The sequence below is a fragment of the Penicillium angulare genome (assembly GCF_028827245.1).
Source record: "Penicillium angulare strain IBT 27051 chromosome Unknown utg000001l_segment0_segment0, whole genome shotgun sequence".
Lineage (NCBI taxonomy): Eukaryota > Fungi > Ascomycota > Eurotiomycetes > Eurotiales > Aspergillaceae > Penicillium > Penicillium angulare.
In genome coordinates, this window is record NW_026623160.1 from 1,805,589 (window position 1) to 1,824,739 (window position 19,151).

Genomic DNA, 19,151 nt, shown 5'->3' on the forward strand with positions numbered 1-19,151 from the left:
TGTCCACACATTGTGTAATCATTAAATGGTCTCATTCAAGGCTTCCAGAACCAACAAAGCCTCAGTATATGCCCAGCTTTATCAGAAATATGACTTATAACCTGGATTGAATTGATTTGTAGCCCGCTGAGTCGCGGAATAGGGGTGATACAGGAGCTTGCTCAAGGTTTCCGCGGCATTAAGGTCAGTCACCCGAAGCAGCGAGGCCTCAGGTAAAAAAATGACTGCCGAGGGAGGCGTTTCTTCAGTTTCCTTTCCTTATTTTTGAATGTACTACAGCCTTGAATTGATTTAGGGGACCAGCTTGCATCGGCAACTCTACACCGAATGGTGAATTACCTCCTAGTTTCCTGAATGTCTGGTAGTTTCCAGCAAGTTACATCAATATCATCGGAAATTGATTTGAATCGGAATGAAATTTGATAGAAAGGCGAGGTCTTCGGATTCTTTGGGTTGAAGCTTGATGTGCTGGCTTGCCTGTCATCACTCTCAGGTGATGCCTATACCAACATTCATAGCTTTGAAAATGACTCCGTACTGTATTGGGGCCTCGAAAAGCCGTCACGTAATGCCTGCGCTTTCGCCCGTCTACATGGATCTACGAGGTTCTAGCACAGACGCCAGCTACATTGGACAGAAACGGTTGAGCACCATTAATAATTTCAATCCCTGATAATATTGGGCAAAAACAAGAAATTCAATTGAGATATCTTCAGTAATACTCGCAACCCACGTTCACTTTTCTGTTTTGGTAACCATGAAATTCAATAAAATGCTGCGATGGCGAAAGGTATGTGGTAGGATGTATGTATTGTATCGTAAGGCAACCCAGCCACATGTATTGTCAGCCACACTGTACTAAATCTACGTAAATGGATTCTGACGGAACCGTCTCATAACCAAACATCCAAGACAAATTACATAGTTACATCCTCTGATAATTATAGGTTTTTTTTCTCCATGGATCTGGTAATTGTGCAATCGAGGAACCCGCAAGGGTCATATGGATTCAAATCCTTTCCTCTTCAAAAGAATCTCCCTAAAAATTACGAAGCCAAATTCATTCACATGTCATTTATCTCAGTGTTAGAGTCACATGTACGCGGTGAATGTTTTGTTTATTCCCGCACCGTTTCTATTTCAAATACTAGATTGACTTGAGGTATCCACGATAAGTGGAGATGGTAGACCGACATAGCTTCTCTGGATCACCCTAGATGCGAGGGAGCTATCTTTCTTTTGCTTCTTCGCGCGATGTCTAAGTATTGATTATTCATTTGGAAGGCACGCTCCTCATACAACGATACGTGAGATCCTTACATTAAAGATCTAGAACTGTCCTAGGGTCTACAATGCTCCTGGGATTCTTTTTAAATTGGCCCAAAGAGTGGTGTTGTAGTTGACAAATACTATCCTCTCAATCCACAAGCGCTATATCGTGCCCTACTTCCTAGGAGCTCGATTAAGTTATTTAAAGCTTCTTACCAAATGAAGGCGCTGGGCTTTCAATTAGTTTAAATTGCGTGTTTCCCGCAATTTTTAGATGGCAGAAATTTTCTCATTTCTACCATCGACTTTCCTCATATCTTGATAATGGCACCCCAAATAAAGGAGCCTCGGATAATGTGAGTCTAGTCTCTACCAGAAGAATTCCGCTTACATGACAGGTCAATTCAATCTTTGCTTTGCCCGGCTACCGATGACTCCATGACAACATACGAAAGACCAACGCAAACTTGGACCGAAGCTCGCACACGCCAGTCATCCACAATTTATTCAGAAAGTCACAAGCCTGGATGCTCTGATCGTAGTTCGGGTTTTGGTGTTCGAGAGAATGCAAGCCCCTCCGCAGCAATGAGTCGACCAGCCTTTTACACATCATCGCAAGCATGTCGTATCTGGCAAGAACAAATAGCAAGCTTGGAAAATCAAAGAGCTTTGTATCGCCATCAAATCGGGATATTGAACTACCTAGTTGCTCATCAAAGAAAAACGTTATTTGACCTGAACAATTTCAAGGAATTGTTGCTGGCTGATAAACCGACTGAAGCATTTCAGAAACTTAGCTTCATTTCAGTGGTGAGTTGGCAAAAGACTTGCTTAATATAGAAAGCATTGACCCAGTTCTTAGCCTGTCGTGGTTAATATACACGTTCTATCGTGGATCTCGAAGTTTATCGGCTTTTGTGGAAGCTATATCACCTCTTCAACAAGGGATTGCCCGTGTATGGACTTCCACGTTCAATTTACAGACGGATCAGAGGGCAAAGTGCGTTGGCAGGTGAAAACACCTTTAGTCATTGGCAATAGTAACTCACCCAATTTCGATGCTGCAAAGGCCCAAGTGGAAGCAGCAAAACATCTTGTTCCTTCAAATGAGTGGCATTTCTACGCAGCAAAACTGAACGTCCTCAAAGACGACGTAATGCGCCTGATTTGAAGTGCTTAACAAGGCTCTGCATTTTGTGTGAATGGCCAGTAAAATTGAGCTCGAGTGTTCTGCTTGCGTGGAGAAGGTGGAAGACAGACTTTTACAGTTCTAGGTATGTCACTAGCCAAAGACTACTGTAACACCAACAGTACATACAAGACTCACCTGCTTATAGCGTCAATTCCAGCACATATCTGAAATGAATGGTCTTCTGAAGAACATTGGAATTTACCAACACTTCGTCTTTCCCCCACACCATATAAATTCCATGTGCCGTTTGCTAATTCCTCGACGGTATCACTCTCAAAACGAATAGAACACTTCTTCCATTGTGAGGAAATCTTTAACCTCCGGGTTCTTTGAGTGGACTTGTCGCGGATTATTTCACAACAAACCTATTTACACAATTTGCCTTTGCTTGCATTTCTATAGAAGACTTATTGTTATAATGATTAGATTTACGAGAATCGCTGTTGAACTTATTATCGATATGTGCATTGTTGAATTGATATTAACTGAAGGATTTAGGCTGGCTGCATTCTTTCAAATCTATAAAAGCATATGAAAATTGCTGTATAGACCTTCCTCATTGTTCATGACTGCTTGTGCTCAGTTGAGACCACCCGAGCTGATTCAGAATCGGACCCTGCTCCCCTCTCTGGATAAGCTCTGGAGCCGCGACCGTATGTGTTCATAGCATCTTACCCTAATTCATTTACACGATTTATAGCTAAAAATAACTGCTGCAAAATTAATCGATGTCCAACTTAGCCAGAATAACTTGATCACTTGATCATGTGTAACAATCTAATCCTCGACGTATAAAACCTGGCAGAACCTCTGGTTTTTTACTCCTCCATTTTGAGATCTTTAACCCCGTTTCATCAATACCCGGTGTGATGTCACAAAATGCTTCAAATTTTGGGTGCAGCTCTATGTCAAGACAGATTTGGATCCTCGGGCTGATGAATAATTGACGTATGTTTGAGTAATACGAATGGAGCTTACTCGATTTGTCCTTCGTTCCTTTCTTTTTTTTTAACAACAACAAAAACAACAAATAGAACATCATGAAAAAATAATTCATTGTGGCTGTTTGGGTTATGAATAAGTTAAAATGGTAAGTCGGCGCGTATTACCGCTACACGAGATAGTATACTCATAGTCTCAGAGAAGTACATTTCTGCGGCCTTGCTTGCTCCTTATAAACGATTTAACATCATCTTTATGAATGGTCACAGTAGCAAAATAATGAAGCTAACGAAGGCAAAAGTAGTAGAGCTACGGTGCTATAGAAGAGAATAGAAGAGGATAAAAAGAGAATAAAAAGAGAATAAAAAGAGAATAAAAAGAGAATAAAAAGAGAATAAAAAGAGAATAAAAAGAGAATAAAAAGAGAATAAAAAGAGAATAAAAAGAGAATAAAAAGAGAATAAAAAGAGAATAAAAAGAGAATAAAAAGAGAATAAAAAGAGAATAAAAAGAGAATAAAAAGAGAATAAAAGAGTTGTTCAAATCAGGAATAACTGAATATGTTATTCGTGAAATGCATAGATCGTGTAAAGCGAGAAACGGCCAGAAGGCATCTTGACAAAAGAACAGATCGCTACCCTCGCTTCCCTAAAAATCACCGATTGTACTTCTGTTGAAAAACTTTTGTTTCTCAATTTTGAACTAGATGTCATGAAATAAAGCCATGTTATCTAGATTAGTTTTCTTTTTCGAATAGCTAAAAGTAGCATGTTTGTGTTTGTCGACAAATGCCTTTCAACGTTAGAATCTTGAGATGTGATGACGTTCAATAATAACATTCGTGATATATTGCAAAAATGGAATTCTAAATGAAAAGAAAAAAAAAGATGACTCCCAGCTGTCCATTTATTGATATCACAGTTGCGCTACCGTAAACTAACGTTGAAAAGTATTTTGAAGTAAGCCAAGCCTGAGCGGCTTTTCAGGAAAGGATGCTTCAAAAGGAGAAAAAGAAGTTAAACTGTAGTTTACTGCCTCTATAACATTTTATTGTACTGATTTGAAAACAAGTACACCTGGAAGAGCTGGCATTTCAACCATCCTTGTCGAATGTGACTTGTAATCTTGATAAGTGAAGTGGTTTAGACGTTTATTTGACCAAGAACGGGGCGACATGCTCTGGCTTGTCCAAAAGGACGGAAATCTAGGATAGAACTCGAGAAAATTGCACGCTGATTTCTGGGCTGAACTCAAGGATTTATGTCTACCATTGCAAATATCCAGCACAATCAAGAGACGGCATGTCGACCACGCCTCATTTCGAGCACGTCAAGAAAGTGCGATATCAAGGGGTCATGAATAATTCATCTATTCCAACCAATGCTACATTGCTACAATGGAGACGCGTGAGATATTTTTGGCCCGTACGGGGCACCTGCAGTCTGAACATGGTGATGTAGGTTTCCTTGACAGAAGACTACAGCGCCGCGAGGGCTGCAGGCGGGCCCATAGCACTCCGTATATTTCAGGAGGAAGCAAAGGTATGAGGAAGCAAAGGTATGCGGAAGCATACTTAGTACATACATGAGGGGTTCTGCGGTGGGCGGGAAGAAACCGCTGCGAAGAGAGCCCAACTCTCCTTCGAAACGGCGATGTTCCATTCGAAGGAGAGGATATACGAGCAATATCTGTGTGCGATTACAAGCACGGAATATCGTGGACCCGACGCAAGGGGGAGGGGCTCTCCGCAACAATCCCGAATAGAACATATCATTTATTTGCGATGACCTTGCAGGTTTTACGTTACCACCCCTTTTCAATTTCTATACATAGAATGTATACATGGGTGTGAGCCTTTCGCGAATCTCATCCCCGGTTTTTTCTGGTCAAAATTGGATAGGATGTCTTTGTGCAGCGCTCGAAAGCAGAATTTTTCAGTGATCGCTTGTCGACAAATAAAGACGTATCGTGTATTGCAGGCCGCGTACACCAGGAATTCTCTCCGAGACAAAGAGACAAAGTGAGGCCAGAGTACAGAAGAATTCGAAATTGGCTTCCATCTTTTACACAGAAAACCTATCTCAGACCCATAGCCTAAGCCAAAACTGGATTTGACTATGCTTCATTCAGCGATATTGCGGGACTCTTGCCTGGATTTAGGCCCTCTCATTGGATAATCGGTTTGGTCAAAGGGCCCAAGAAGCCAATTTCGAATTCCTCTGTAACTTTCAAGCTAGATAGACGCAGAATCAGCACGTACTAGGAGGGAACCAGATGACATCTCATAGCAGTGATAAGTGCTGGGAGGGAACCAAGGACATCTCCCCAGACCATCAATAATCACACTAGTTGCAAGAAGAGGTACTATGAGGGAACCAGAGGACATCTCATAGCAGTGATAAGTGCTGGGAGGAAACCAAAGGACATCTCGCCAGACCAGCAACTATCACAGAGTACAGCGGGAACAAGTATTGGGGGGGAACCAACGGACATCTCCCAGTTCACCGATTGAAGAAACCATACGTGAAAGATCTGACTAATGCAAGATATGGGCTCAATTTAAGTCGAGGGGTACGGTAAGTGAGGGGACCCATGAACGTAACTCCAATGACTATCAATTCTCACCCTCAAGATGCCGAACCACTCGATGTTTTCCTAGTCTGCAGGCGCCTGGACCGGTCGATAAGCAATGAAACCTGGTTGCAGGCACAGGAGGCTGTGGTCGAGTAGAATAAAAAAACCTATCCAGCAAATAGTTGGGATACTTGTAATTACAAGTAGTATCCATTCCATTCTCGGTTAAAAGCGACCATGGTTCAGTCGTAGAGCGGACCGCTTTTTGCGGGACGGAAAGCGGAAAACGCCAGATCTACCAATGGAAAGAAATGGGCGAGACGATTTTTCGAAGTAATTCCTCGCCCATTCAAATCAAGACAATGTCATTTCAAAAAAAAAAAAAAAAAGATAGAAAAAAAAAAGAAATGGCCTACAGTTCAAGGCCCGCCGGTTCTGGTTGAGGTACGTTCGACGCTTTAGAAGTCAACATGGCTGAAGCAAGTGCCGCCCATAGATCTGCGACGTGATTTGCACAACTGACCAAGGCCAAGTTTGGGTACCCAAATAATCGACCCCAAGGTTCTGGTGAGTTTGTGGCGCATAGCTCTACCCATGGATGCAGTTCTTGAACCGGTGGATAATAAGGGGAAAGTGTGGAAATGGCTGTCCTGAAGAAGGCGTACGAAATCGATCCATGTAAATAAATGTAAACAATGACCTTGCCCTCTTCGCCCTTCTCGCCCGTAAAGTCTTCATTTTCTACAAAACCTCACCTCCTCTCTGTTCTGTGGTCCTAAAACCGGTGATAGAGCGCTACAATTGCGAGAACTACGAAATGGTGGTCCAGAGGAATAATCGCAGACCCAGAGGGACAGGAGCTCCCTCCTCGCAGACCACACGGCCTCCGCCTACAGGTACGGCGGGGTTTCAATCCACCGTACGGCGGCCACCGCCACGTCAAACAGCGGTATGTCTTCCTAAGCCCTAGTCTGACCGACGACCGAGGCAGCTGCTCATACAATCACTTCAACAGGCAACAGCGAACCGGCGATACCCGCCGGCTGCGGACAGCTCTCGAGGCCTGGATGATGACTTCAATCTCGTTCATGCGCACTGTCGAGTAGCGATCAACAATGCCGAAGTGCATAACCGACAGCTCACAAACCGCCTCAACGAGCAACAGCGTGAGATCGCTGCTAGCAATCAGCGACTCAGCAGGGAGAAGGCACAGACCAACGCCAAACTTCGCCAGTTATCCTTGGAGAAGCAAAAGGCCCTAGAGGAGGTGGATCGCTTGAAAAGAGAGATTGTTCAATTGAACAATCGGCTTGATATGGTTGTCAACGAAAGCCACAATCTGATATCTCGCACAGAAGTGCAGGATGTGTTGAATGAAATCCACGCTTCAGCCGAGACATTCATGAAATCCTTGACAACCAGAATGAGCGACAACGAGAATGTCCAGCTGTCTGGACAGTTGCCTGCCTCTGATGTTGTCCACGATCCATGGACGAACCAATATGGCCCGTTTGAAACGCTGCACGACTCCGCTGGGACTGAGGTTCCTGGCCCTGAATACCCACTGGCAGACCTGGAGGGACTGTCGCCGCTGGGATCTCACTACGAGTTTCCGGATATCGATATCGAGGGCGCAGTATAAAACTAAAAGAGAGCGAAACAGCCCCTTTGGTGGCTGGTCGAGATCCATTTGAGGCTCGCCGGACCGTGTGGACTCTTCCCTACCTTATGATTTGCGGTGAAGGCAGATATCATGTGAACCCCAATTGATACAATTTTGGCATTCCTGCATTTTTGTAATTTCTCGGTTTGCGTATTATTTAGATTCGATTGCAAGGCTAGAAAATCAATAATTCATCAATTCATAAAGCATCAATGCTGTTGTGTTGCGTATTTCTCGGGCTGGAACGGTGAACGTTTTTACAAGCAATCAGCAGTAATTGGATCTCACATTCTTATTTCCTTCACTACACAAGTTTTTTACGGCCTCTCCAGAACGGTGAGTAGAGATGGGTCGAATTCATCAGATTGCCCAAAGCCTAATAGTATTGCCATTTATATGTAAATCATCTATCGCCAAAGGCTCGTTAGGTGCATATTTTACCTCAACAGATTAATCAGGGCAATCTGCTACGACAGGTGGGTCTTGCCGGGTTGCCAAGCCCCGGCCGACCGAGAAAACTCTGACGATCATTGCGGGCACCATGGACGAGATATTGGGCCACAAGACCACTTGGCTTTTCCCGTAGCCCCACTAGCACCAGTGTTCACACGCGCACCCTTTCTCGGTCGTACTATCGCTGATCACTGCACATTGGGAGCCTAGATCCTTCCCACGTGAGATAAGAGATCAAATGCCTTTCATGGTTACGAGCAAGGAACCGAGGGAGCTTGTCGATCATTGATTCCAGAACTATGCCATTCTCAGTTGTCGAGTCCGGGGAGAAACCCAACCCGGGGAGACTGGATGAAATAAGCTTTGATACTTCGTAATCAGAGCGACCCATGACTTTGGTAGGGATAGGTCCTCGCAACTTTGAATGCATTGTCAACACAGAACCTTGCACCTGGGAAATACGCAAGGGTGCTGTGAGGTACGGTGAGAAAACCACCTCTCGCTGAGTACTTCACACATTCTCTTGTCACCCCCATTCTCTGCCCTGGATTTTGGCTTCGATCGCGGACTGCAACGTTACGCTTCCTGACGCCCCATCAGAGGCGTACCGTGGATAACATGGGCCAGGGATACACTTTCCAGGCCTTTCGTCTTAATTGGACTCACCGGGACTCCATTCTCGACAATGCCCATTGTGAGACCAGTAAGAAGGCCCAGGGTTCTAGGTTGACAAGTGAAAAAGCCGCGTCCAAGGAAGATCATTCTGACTACAAATGTCTGCTGGCTCGTCAGATCTGCGTATGAAAGATTCAATCCAATTTTCACTATGGGTGGTACTCCGGCCAACACAGAGAACGCAGCTCCAAGCTTGGAGCGCCAACTGCTGCGTGCATTTTCTTTGTCTTCCTCGACATCCGGTGAGTCTCAAAGCTCAGCCAGTTCCATAACGGGAGACACTACCGAAGACGACACCCACCCAAGGGACACCAATTCCCGGCCAGGAGACAGACAAGCAGGAGTGAAACGACAGCGTACTTCAAATGAAGGTGACAGTCTACATCGTGATCAAGACGATTTAGATGTCCCCGCTCCGTCCGATGGACTTGAGATGTGCGACACGCGGGTCTTTCGATGCCTTGTAAAGTGAGTACCAAAACATGGCTGTCAGAAAACATTTATTCTAACGTCGTTCTAGTCTCATCATCTGTGTCAGGTCAGTGCAACCATCCTCTAAATCACCAACATCTGCTCATTTCTTCCAGACGTATGGAGCGACAAGCTCGGGACCAAAGCTATCCAAGTCATTTTGTAGCCAACGAGATAGAGAATTTGACGGTTCGGCTGGCCGCTATTGAGTCGGCGGCACAGAAAATGGCAAAAGAGACAGATGAGGGCAGGTGAGATTAAGGCCGTCGGCGGAGAGCAATCAAGGCTGAATGCCGAAAGTAATCGTCAAAATAATGGCTTAATCTGGCTTATGTTTTCCTTCCTCTGTATTTTGGTCTTTTATGCAAGTGGAGGGCTCTTGTCCAAAATGAATTGTTCATCCAATGCCTGGTATATCTGATTCTGACAGTAATAAACAGACTCATTTTTGAAGATGAAATTCATTGTATTGTACCAAAGCCTATACATGTACCCAACGCATAGTCCAACGATCTCCATAGTGAGGCCCAGGAAAGGCATGTTAGTCGGGAGATCTGGGTGGCTGGTCCACATATTACTGAGCAAGAGGCCGGATTCCATAATCTCTGCACTGCATTGGTACTCTTCGGTACTATGAGACTATTTCAATAGCCGCTTGCGCTTATGAACCTCGGCTTCAAGGATGAGTTTGACAGCGCAAGATTTCTCTTTTTCTGCGATTGCGTGTCTTAACTTCAATTTCCGGATTGGGACGTCATCGCGAAGACGCTGTATCACTTTTTGATGCTCGTGTATCCGCGCGTCTCGCTCCTCAATGGCCTCGGTGAACTCATCATCCAACTGGTTCATTATCTTGAGGAGTCTTCGGTAGATCACTCGACGCTCTTTCTTTGTGAGTTTTCCGTCGATTTGGGGGTCCTGAGATAATATTAGCGATGAAGAGACATAAGATACATGTAAACGGATCCTGCATGAATTTGCGAGTGCTTTGCACCCACTTTACATAGAATATATGAGGATAATAAACATACTGGCTCTCGAACAATCATAGTCGTGGTTTTCATGGCAGTACGGCCGTCGTCGGTAAGATGGGCTGGAGATATGACGCTGGGTTCTCCAGCAAGGAGATCTTGTTTCTCCGAATCGTGGGCTGTTTGAATATTGATGATATTCAACAAGTCTGCCTTCATGCTGGGCCGGGTTTCACAACAGTCAAGACGGTCAGGAGTATACAGAAACGTAAAGGCTGCAAAGTCTATATTTTATTTCCGGGCAGGAAAGGAGATTTAAGTTAAGCCTTGGACAAGCAGAGACAAAAATCGAGAGCCTGGCATGCTCGGCCTGTCGCCCATGCAAGATAATTCACTCAAGGGCCCCGGGTCCATCATTTTGTTGAACTCTAATGATTTGTCAATCCTAGATCGGTACATTGGTAAGACTCTGACTGAAATCAAAAGTGTACCGAAACACTATGGGTGATCTGCAGCATGTTCCTTGGTGAGTGTATGTGAATATAACACGGTTTCTCCTCATTACCACGGGTCACAGTGGGGTTGAATTTACAGTTCGGATTGGGCAAGCACACGATATAGCTTCAACTCGTTCATGGATTAATTCAAAAGAACAAAGCCTAACCCACGGTTCAATTACTGTGGGAATGATCGCGCCGCGTGGTAGTGGGACAATAGAGTGGTTCTCAAATTACTGTCCACATGGTTAAGTCGCAGTATTAAGGGTTGCCAATATGATTTTCCTTGTTTGATAGACCCGGCATCAAGTGACTTCCAGTTCGATTTGCATGCCAAGAGAGTGGTTTCCCTGGGTCTCAATAAATTTGGTATTTGAAAAGGACCGCACCTGGTTTTGATTATTGACCTTCATGAATAGAACCGGAATTTCACATGTAACGTTACTGTATGTATAATTCATTAACTCCTCGTTTCCTTTTGAGCTTCCAAAAGCTTGCGTCAAGTCAGATACAGCTGGTCCTTGAGTATGCAATGTACCGGGCTACTTTGCACTGTGCTTCGCAGAAACCACATTCTTCCTTCTGCTGATAGCTTTGACTTGGTCCTCGAGGTCGTTCACTGTGGATTCCATTTCTCGGAGTCTCCCATAGCCCGTAGCCAATGCCTCCATCTCCCTCTGCATATCTTTATTCCAAATCTCCTGCTTTTGAAATTGCTCCTCCATCTCCCTGTGAAAAATATATCAGCTATTGAGACTCGAACCCTGTGCCAAGGGTGAGGAAAAAATCCATGAATCAGAGAAAAGAAAGGACCGCTTACTGCATTCGTACATCTAAGCTATAATCAAGTTAGCTGCGGTTAGAACAATCGGTGTATAAGATAACAGCAAACCTCTTTAGAGTGGTAAATGTGTCAAGAAGATCTCCGGTTACACTTGGTACAGACTTCTGAAAGGATTTGACGTTTGCCCCCCCCTCTGCAAAGGCGTAACTGGCTGCACCAGTCTCTTTCAAATAATGTTGCTCTTCGTTTGCCGTCTCAGTGAAGGTATCCTCTTGTGGCCTCTCAATTTCGTACTCGAAAGGACAATCCGCTTGCTGCGAGGTAGTTTCAGACAGTGGGATACTGTAGATCGAGCGCCGGTGCGTGGCCGAGGGAAACATTTGGCGCCAGTTTGCTGAAAAGTCAGTTGGTGTGAAGATCTGTTCCTGTTCCAGGGGGTCCATGACAGGCTCTCTGCACAGAAGAAAATCGATGTCCTTTCTTCGTTTAGAGAGAGTGCTTCAAGAATGTGTACCATGGAAGTATTTCTAGAAAGAAATATCATTTGAGTAAAGACCCAACGTCTAAGGACACAAGAAAAGCCGGGCGTAAAGCTGGCTTCAGGAACAGTACCTGCAACAAGTAAGGGGGATCAACAAAGAAAGCATAATGTACTGATTGCATAATACAGCGTCAATACAGTACGTGGGCAGCCCACCTTTTTGTGAACTATTGAATCCCATTATGGAGGGGCAGGCTGCAGTCCTAAAATACACCGCCATCCCATTCATTGGACGAATTGAGTGACTTTAACTCTATACTTCTCTTCTCTGGGCAAGAACCCCAGGAAGCCCGACACCAACGTGTCCGTAACATCTAAAGCAACGAGTTCGATAAATTAGTCATATGTAATCACACAACAGGTAAATTAGCTTTGTTTATTCAATTCGGCTGCAAAAATACCGCGGACTGTTCAAAAGTGAGATCAATCTGATCAACAGAGCCACGGACAGTAAGAGCCATAGTTTACACATATCCACAATCAATACGACGGTGACACGATGTGGTATCAATCGTGAAGGTTAATTTTGTGAGATGGGTTCCTTCTGCTCAGCTGCTCGATCGACCCGTGTTTATTCAATTCTCGCTCAGGACAAGAACCACTGCGGAAAACAGGAACAACAACGCCAGCATTACTCCCGCCTACTTTCCTTACCTTTTCCTCTCGATTGAGCGTGCAGAGTTATATCCTCGGATGTTTAGATAAACCATGATGTGATTGACATATTCCTACAATGAAGGGCACGACTATGAGGCACTGTATACTTGCCCATAGTTGGCAAACTTGCGGGTCGGTCAACCGGGACAAGACTGATCTGCGGCTTATCCGAAAGTAGTTTAGACTCTGCATCCGTTCCCCACTTTGATCTTTCTTCTCGCCGCTTTTCAGGGAGAAGTTTTAATCTTATAATGAGTCGGGCGATACGATAAGAATAACATAATAACCCTCTGGAGACTGTCAATCTTGATCAAAGCCGAAACTGGTTGTCAAGCGGTCGGAAAAGCGACAGGACCTTTTATTCTACTCTTCAGTTAGCGACCGGTTCGAGACCAAGGCCGTCTTTCGTATCGGAAATCCCCCTTTCATGAGTTCGCCACTTGCGTCATTGAAGCGATCTACTAAACAATTGAAACAAGTAGCCTTCTACCCGTAAGATGAGACCGCGGAACAAAGGTGGATTTGCGGGTCAGAATGACTCCAAGAATTGATGTCAGTGCGCAACGACCTCGCTAGCGCAGAATGAGACCAAACAGAAGTCTTACAAAGCTGGATAACTAGTCTTTTATTGATTATTGCCCTTTCGTCTGCATTCTTGTGTGCCAATTGTCCTTCCGCCCTCTGCCACGTACTTGAACTCGGAGTTCCGCCGTTATCTAATGGTTTAGAAAGCAGTGCGCAGAAGATATCATCATGTAGCCATATGAAGAAATTCATCTATTGTGTTCAAAATGATAGCGTATTGGCTACATAACTAACACCCTGATTAGAATATAACATCATTGAAGATTGATTCTTTGGCTGTCAATAGCTTTACCAGAGATACTGACAACATTGGGTTTGTTGCCATCTTTATTCGTAACCTCCCCATTTATTTACTGGCAGAATATCGAGATGAATGGTCAGTACCCGCCTAATTGAATAGTAACCAGCCATCACGTCAGCACATGTGAAATTCGCAGCCGCAAGAGGAGGTACGCAATCGCAAGATTGAGAAGTCTGCCATGTTAAAGCGCTTGAGAGTTTCGAAGCATGTACAGTACGTGAAGTTTCAAATGATTGCTTCTAACCATGCTGGGTTTCCATGTAATCATGCAGTGTACGTTCAAATCATTGGCAGTAAAATGGTGAAATCCCGTGTGATAATGCGCACGTCTGGCTGGGGAAAAGAGCAGATCTCATTGAGCTTTAATAAACTTTTAATTTCCAATGTTCATTAGAGGCGACCATTAATATACGTACATAACTCTCTCTAAAAGAAACCACATCCTGGGCAGCCAGGTCATTCCCACTCATCCTAAGACTTCTTCACGCCCCCTGCGTTGTGTACATGCACCCACTGCGAGGCAGCTCTTGAACAACATCATCCAGCTCTACCGTTTGTGTTAGATGTCTGATTCAGAATACGGTAATTGCCATCTGGAAATTCTGCCGCAATGGAAATCTGAATTTCTATGTCGACCGGCCTTTTGCAAACGAGACTGGGTACTTCTCGAGTGCCCATTATTCAGCACACTGGGAGAACAAATGAGTGTGTCCTCACAGACTGTTAACCCGCGGGAGATTCACTTCGAGCCTCCCGAGATATCACCGACTTGGCCAGACTCAGGGTCCTTAAACACTCAATCTTTTATGACCCTCGGTGGCGCCATGAGTCAAATGTCTGATGTTGAGTTGTTCGATGAAGCACGACACTCGGCATCTTGTGATACGACAGAGTGCATCGCACAATGTCTCACTGGTACCTCCACTTCCGGACAACTGTTTCATGCTTTACAGAGATTTGTCCCATGCAGCGAAGCTTTCGAACCAGTCGAGAAGAGTTCTTCCTCTTCAACAAAGGGTTCAATCAATCAGTGCTCCGTTCCCAACTGTCAAAAAAGCTTCAAGCGCCGGGAACACTTGAAGCGCCACATGGGAATTCATACGCAGAAGAAACTCCATAAGTGCTGGGTTCCTCAATGTCATCGTGCATTCTCGCGCTTCGATAATCTCAATGCACATTACAAAAACTCACATAGAAGAAGACAGGACGGGGTCGGTACGCTGCTACTCTGGACGAGAAAAGCCCTTATTATGACCCCGAGTTCCGGGGAAAGTTGACCAGGGAGGGTTGTCCTATATACGCCAAACAACAGAGACAATGAGGTCGAATACAGAATTTTACATTGCTCAGAGCTTTTCGACTGAGTGGGGATATTTGATTTCACTTTGCTTCACTTGTATGTTGGCTAGCTGTCACTGATGAAAGACTGGCCAAAAGTCTGTTTCCGCGGCTTGGGTTATGTGACCTTTCTACTGCTTTATGTTCGAAGCGCTATTCAAACTGCGACTGCGCTCGTAATTCCGAGGGAATTTATTATCATATATCACTCGATATAATTTTATTGATGTTCGGTGCAAGCCCAAACCCAAACTCAAGTGGTTTTAAAGATGACAAAACGAACCGGAAATTGTCAGATGTAAAATCAGCGATATATTGGGACAAAACAAGCTATAACCCACGCAACCTCACCATACCTTGCCATAGCATTGTATGTATAAAGGTCATAGAAGATCAATTTGTTCAATTTAAATCTCGTTCTACTAACCAGCCTCTTTTTTAAGCAGCCTGATTGCAGTTTTCCTTCCGCGAAGAAACCTTCCAAATAAGGAACATGGACATGTGTTTTAGTGAATGGCGGATACTTGACTAACGCTACGAAAATTACACCGTAACAACTATACAGTACACGGCTGAAATCTGACGGACACTCATATTTCTGACATGATCCGCAAGAAGCTATCTAAACAATAACTTAGAGGTAAAAGGTGCCTAAGCGAGAAGCTTCAGCTTCGTTGCTTCCATGGGCATAATATTGAGCGCTTGTACAAATGAACTCGAGCCACTCGTTCGTACATCTATTGCGTATCCCTTTGAGAGCGAATATTTTCAAGAAGATCCATTATGGTGAGGTTGCCCTGCTGTCTTGCTCGCTCCTGTGGCGCGATGCCATCGTTGTCCGCTGCGTCGAGTTTTATCTCGGGAAGAAGTGACAGCTTTTGGACGAGGTCACAATTGCCTGTATTTGCTGCATGCCAGATGATTGAACGACCCCGAGAGTCGCGCTGGTTTACCATTACGTCCGGACTTGAGATCAAACTGTCCAAGATCTTCCTGCAAGATAGCCCGCCATCGAACGTTCTCGCCGCTAAGAGAAGTGCAGTGTCTCCTGCAGAATCTAGGTGATTCAACTTGATCATTTTGTGCGTCATGAGAAGATGAATTGCAGTGAGGTCATCATAGATGACAGCAAAGTGGAGCGCCGTTCGACCTCTTGAGTCTTCCGAGTTGACATCAATCCGGTGGTCTCGTAAAAGCATCGCCAGAATTGAATACTGCTGGTATTCTAGCGCTTTGAAGAGTAACTCCCGACCAAGGGCTCGAAAAATGTTGGGATTGGTGCATGAGTGGTAGAGAAATTGTTCGATCGTGAGAATGTCGCCCGTGGAGATTGCAATCGATACCGCGCTTAGATCAATAGCCTCAGTCTCAATGGCTTGAGGAGCTTTATGCTCCTCACTCGAGTCAACATGTTCAATCTGTCGTATGAAGATCGACGTGATACAACGTAATGCTCTGAATTTTGAATCAGAACATCCTCCAAATCGGGAGGCAATTGAGAATGAAAAGCGATGACTCCAGTTTTCAGACACCCAATCACAATGGGAAGAAATGGATAATCCCTCACGTTCTGTTTCCAAAGAAGGAGACGGCATATTGGTGATAACTAGGCACCTTGTGGTAAAAACAATAAGATTGGAAGATATTTATGCAAATGAGAGGAAAGTCTGGGCGATTTTATATCGACATCTACTTTATGAAAGTCGTTTTAGATCCCAGGACTTTGAAGGCCTAGAATGAGCTTGGGATTAGCAGGAATGGTCGTGACATAGTTTCAAATTAGTCAACGCCAAAGACATCTCCAACATTCTGATACGTGAGGAGCCTCCTGGGATCGCTTAATTCTTGTGAGAAGATACTGAAAATGTCTCTCGGCCATGGATCGGTGGCTCATCATTTCGGTTGAGCCTTGCATCCGGGTATCTTAGCAAGCGAGAGGCCTATCGAAGTCACGCAAACAGATATGCACTCACCTGGATCTCGGGCTACGGCGAGCATGCAAGAGGCGGTTTTCATTCATGGCTCGTCTATTCAGACTGAGGATGGTGTCTACCCTTCTGCTTAGATTCAAGAAAGAACATTCGTCCGAATTGAAGATTAGCTGGGGTGTTATCATGTATGCGTAGATGAGAATTTTATCTTCCTACAGGATTGAGTGAAAACTTGTGACAAATGCAACGCGGGGAAGAACCAAAAGATAGCCCACACGTGCTATGGCAAACCCCGACCCACCATGTGAGTCCGCACCCTTTGTCAATCGTGTATACTTCATACAAAAAGGCTCCGAGGAGCATCCGTAACAGTCTAACGAGCTCCTAGGAACCTAATTTCTACCGAAAGCGAATAGTCGCGTCCTGGGAGCCAACAGAAAAATATTTCTATAGTTGTTATCCTTGAAGATCCACCGGCTGTGATTGGTCTTTTCATATAAATCTTCAAATTGCCCGCTTTGGGACTACGTTTCACAACTCCATTCCAAGTTGCTGACAGACCGAGTTGTAGGCATGATGAGCTTCAATCAATTACCTGTCGAGCTACTGAATCGTGTCATCGGTTTCCTCACAAAGAGTCAACTTATTCGTTTATCTTTAATCTGCCGTGCCTTGAATTCATATCTAGCAAAGTTCATCCCCTAGATCTTATTACAAGACGAAAACTCCCGGTTTACCAGGCTATAGAGACCGGAAATATATTGACGGCAAGAAAATTGTTGGATCATCACAGCGCGGATATCAATGCTTTTTGGCACGGATCTACCACATTGATGATAGCACGTGTGGATCGACAGTGGAAGGCCGTTCATTTTTTGTTGAGTGAAAAGACCCTTGACATCACTTTCCAGAACAATAACGATGAGACGGCAATGGATATCGCTATCCGAAACAGTGCCAGTGCAATCGTCAAACGGTTTCCTGCAACGGATCTGCATCTGCAGGACGGAGGGCGCATAGTTTAGTTACCCCCTAATGCATGCCTTCGATCACGAGCAATACCGTATATTCCAATTGATTCTATCAGATCCCGGACGGCCATGGATGATAAAGCGAGACGCAACTTGAACCGAACCCTCCGCGCTGCAGTCCGAGACGGAGACTGTATCGCTACCGAAATGTTGCTCTCGCTTGGCAGATCTCAATTGTTTCTTGCCAACATCCAAGTGGAACGTGCTCTTCTCGAGATTGTTTAAATCTATCACCAAATTAGCTCATTGAGGCTTCCACTTCAGGTTTTCGATTGCTTGCTCTCGAGCTGTCTTGGTATTGATAATAATCATCAAGACCAAAATGGAACAACCTCTCTTTGGCACGCAGTATGCATCAATGACGAAAAACATGTTTCCCACCTACTCCACGTCGACAGTATCAACATATGCGGCTGCGAGATCAGCGGCGTATCTCCCCTAGCTCACTCGGCTGAGAAAGGTACTTATCGCATTTTTAGACTCTTACTCAGTCAGGCTGGCGTTCGTACCAATACACACGAGCCACGTTGTGTACCTCCTCTGTGGGCTGCTTGCCTTGCAGGCCATACTTGGGCAGTGAAAGACCTCATGAGCTACAAGCTCACTGATGCCAACCAGACTAGTCTAAATGGTACCACAACGCTTCGGGTGGCGCTGTGCTTTCGCCACGTTCAAATTGCACACCAGCCTTTGGACCATGATCCGAAGCTCTCAATTCACCATAGGAACACGGATGGACTAACTGCATTGATGATCGCGTCATCTGGGGGTTTCCAGGAGATCATGCAGATATTACTGCTTCATACAAATACTGAAATCAACGCTGTTGACCACGGTGGCAGAACTGCACGATGGTGTGCTGCGGCCGGCGGAAACCTCGGCCATTTGCAAACCTTATATTTACACCCTCAGATCGCAAAAGAATATTGTCGATCATGCAGGAAATACAGCGCAGAGTATTGCCAAAAATCACGGGAATCTTGACGTTGCAGATTTTCTTAGCGAATTTTAATCGTTCAGTCCGAGTCGAAGGGAACACAATCCCCAAAGCACATCACATGGGGAAGCTTTTACCTTGGTAGAATAAGGACGTTAGCTTCTCTCGCTCAGAAGTTTCAATGTTCAGTGATTACGACGAAGCTAGTCATACTGCAGTATTTCATGACTATTCGCCCAGTATTTTCTCTCTCAATCTAGCTGCATTACAAGGATATCTGTAGAATGAGTTCACCAGTTCTCCCAATTAGGTAGGTCATCTCTTATTCTGGATGACTAT

The 19,151-nt window shown here is 44.7% G+C and overlaps 5 protein-coding genes across 5 annotated transcripts; 2 read left to right on the forward strand and 3 right to left on the reverse strand.

The window, feature by feature from the left end:
- Nucleotides 1-6,794: 6,794 nt before the first annotated feature.
- Nucleotides 6,795-7,619, forward strand: N7478_000640 (uncharacterized protein; the record flags this gene model as incomplete). Its single annotated transcript, XM_056916855.1, has 2 exons — nt 6,795-6,926; nt 6,993-7,619. 2 exons carry the CDS (start codon nt 6,795-6,797, stop codon nt 7,617-7,619), a joined length of 759 nt encoding a protein of 252 aa, XP_056784735.1.
- Nucleotides 7,620-8,919: 1,300 nt separating this feature from the next.
- Nucleotides 8,920-9,494, forward strand: N7478_000641 (uncharacterized protein; the record flags this gene model as incomplete). Its single annotated transcript, XM_056916856.1, has 3 exons — nt 8,920-9,236; nt 9,289-9,306; nt 9,356-9,494. The coding sequence occupies 3 exons, from the start codon at nt 8,920-8,922 to the stop codon at nt 9,492-9,494; spliced, it is 474 nt and encodes a 157-aa protein (XP_056784736.1).
- Nucleotides 9,495-9,878: 384 nt separating this feature from the next.
- N7478_000642 (uncharacterized protein) lies at nt 9,879-10,429 on the reverse strand (the record flags this gene model as incomplete). The annotated part of the gene is made up of 2 exons (XM_056916857.1): nt 9,879-10,157; nt 10,271-10,429. The coding sequence occupies 2 exons, from the start codon at nt 10,427-10,429 to the stop codon at nt 9,879-9,881; spliced, it is 438 nt and encodes a 145-aa protein (XP_056784737.1).
- Nucleotides 10,430-11,249: 820 nt separating this feature from the next.
- On the reverse strand, nt 11,250-11,934 carry N7478_000643 (uncharacterized protein; the record flags this gene model as incomplete). The annotated part of the gene is made up of 3 exons (XM_056916858.1): nt 11,250-11,436; nt 11,528-11,545; nt 11,600-11,934. 3 exons carry the CDS (start codon nt 11,932-11,934, stop codon nt 11,250-11,252), a joined length of 540 nt encoding a protein of 179 aa, XP_056784738.1.
- Nucleotides 11,935-15,650: 3,716 nt separating this feature from the next.
- Nucleotides 15,651-16,508, reverse strand: N7478_000644 (ankyrin repeat domain-containing protein; the record flags this gene model as incomplete). Its single annotated transcript, XM_056916859.1, has 1 exon — nt 15,651-16,508. The coding sequence occupies one exon, from the start codon at nt 16,506-16,508 to the stop codon at nt 15,651-15,653; it is 858 nt and encodes a 285-aa protein (XP_056784739.1).
- Between the last annotated feature and the right edge of the window lie 2,643 nt (nt 16,509-19,151).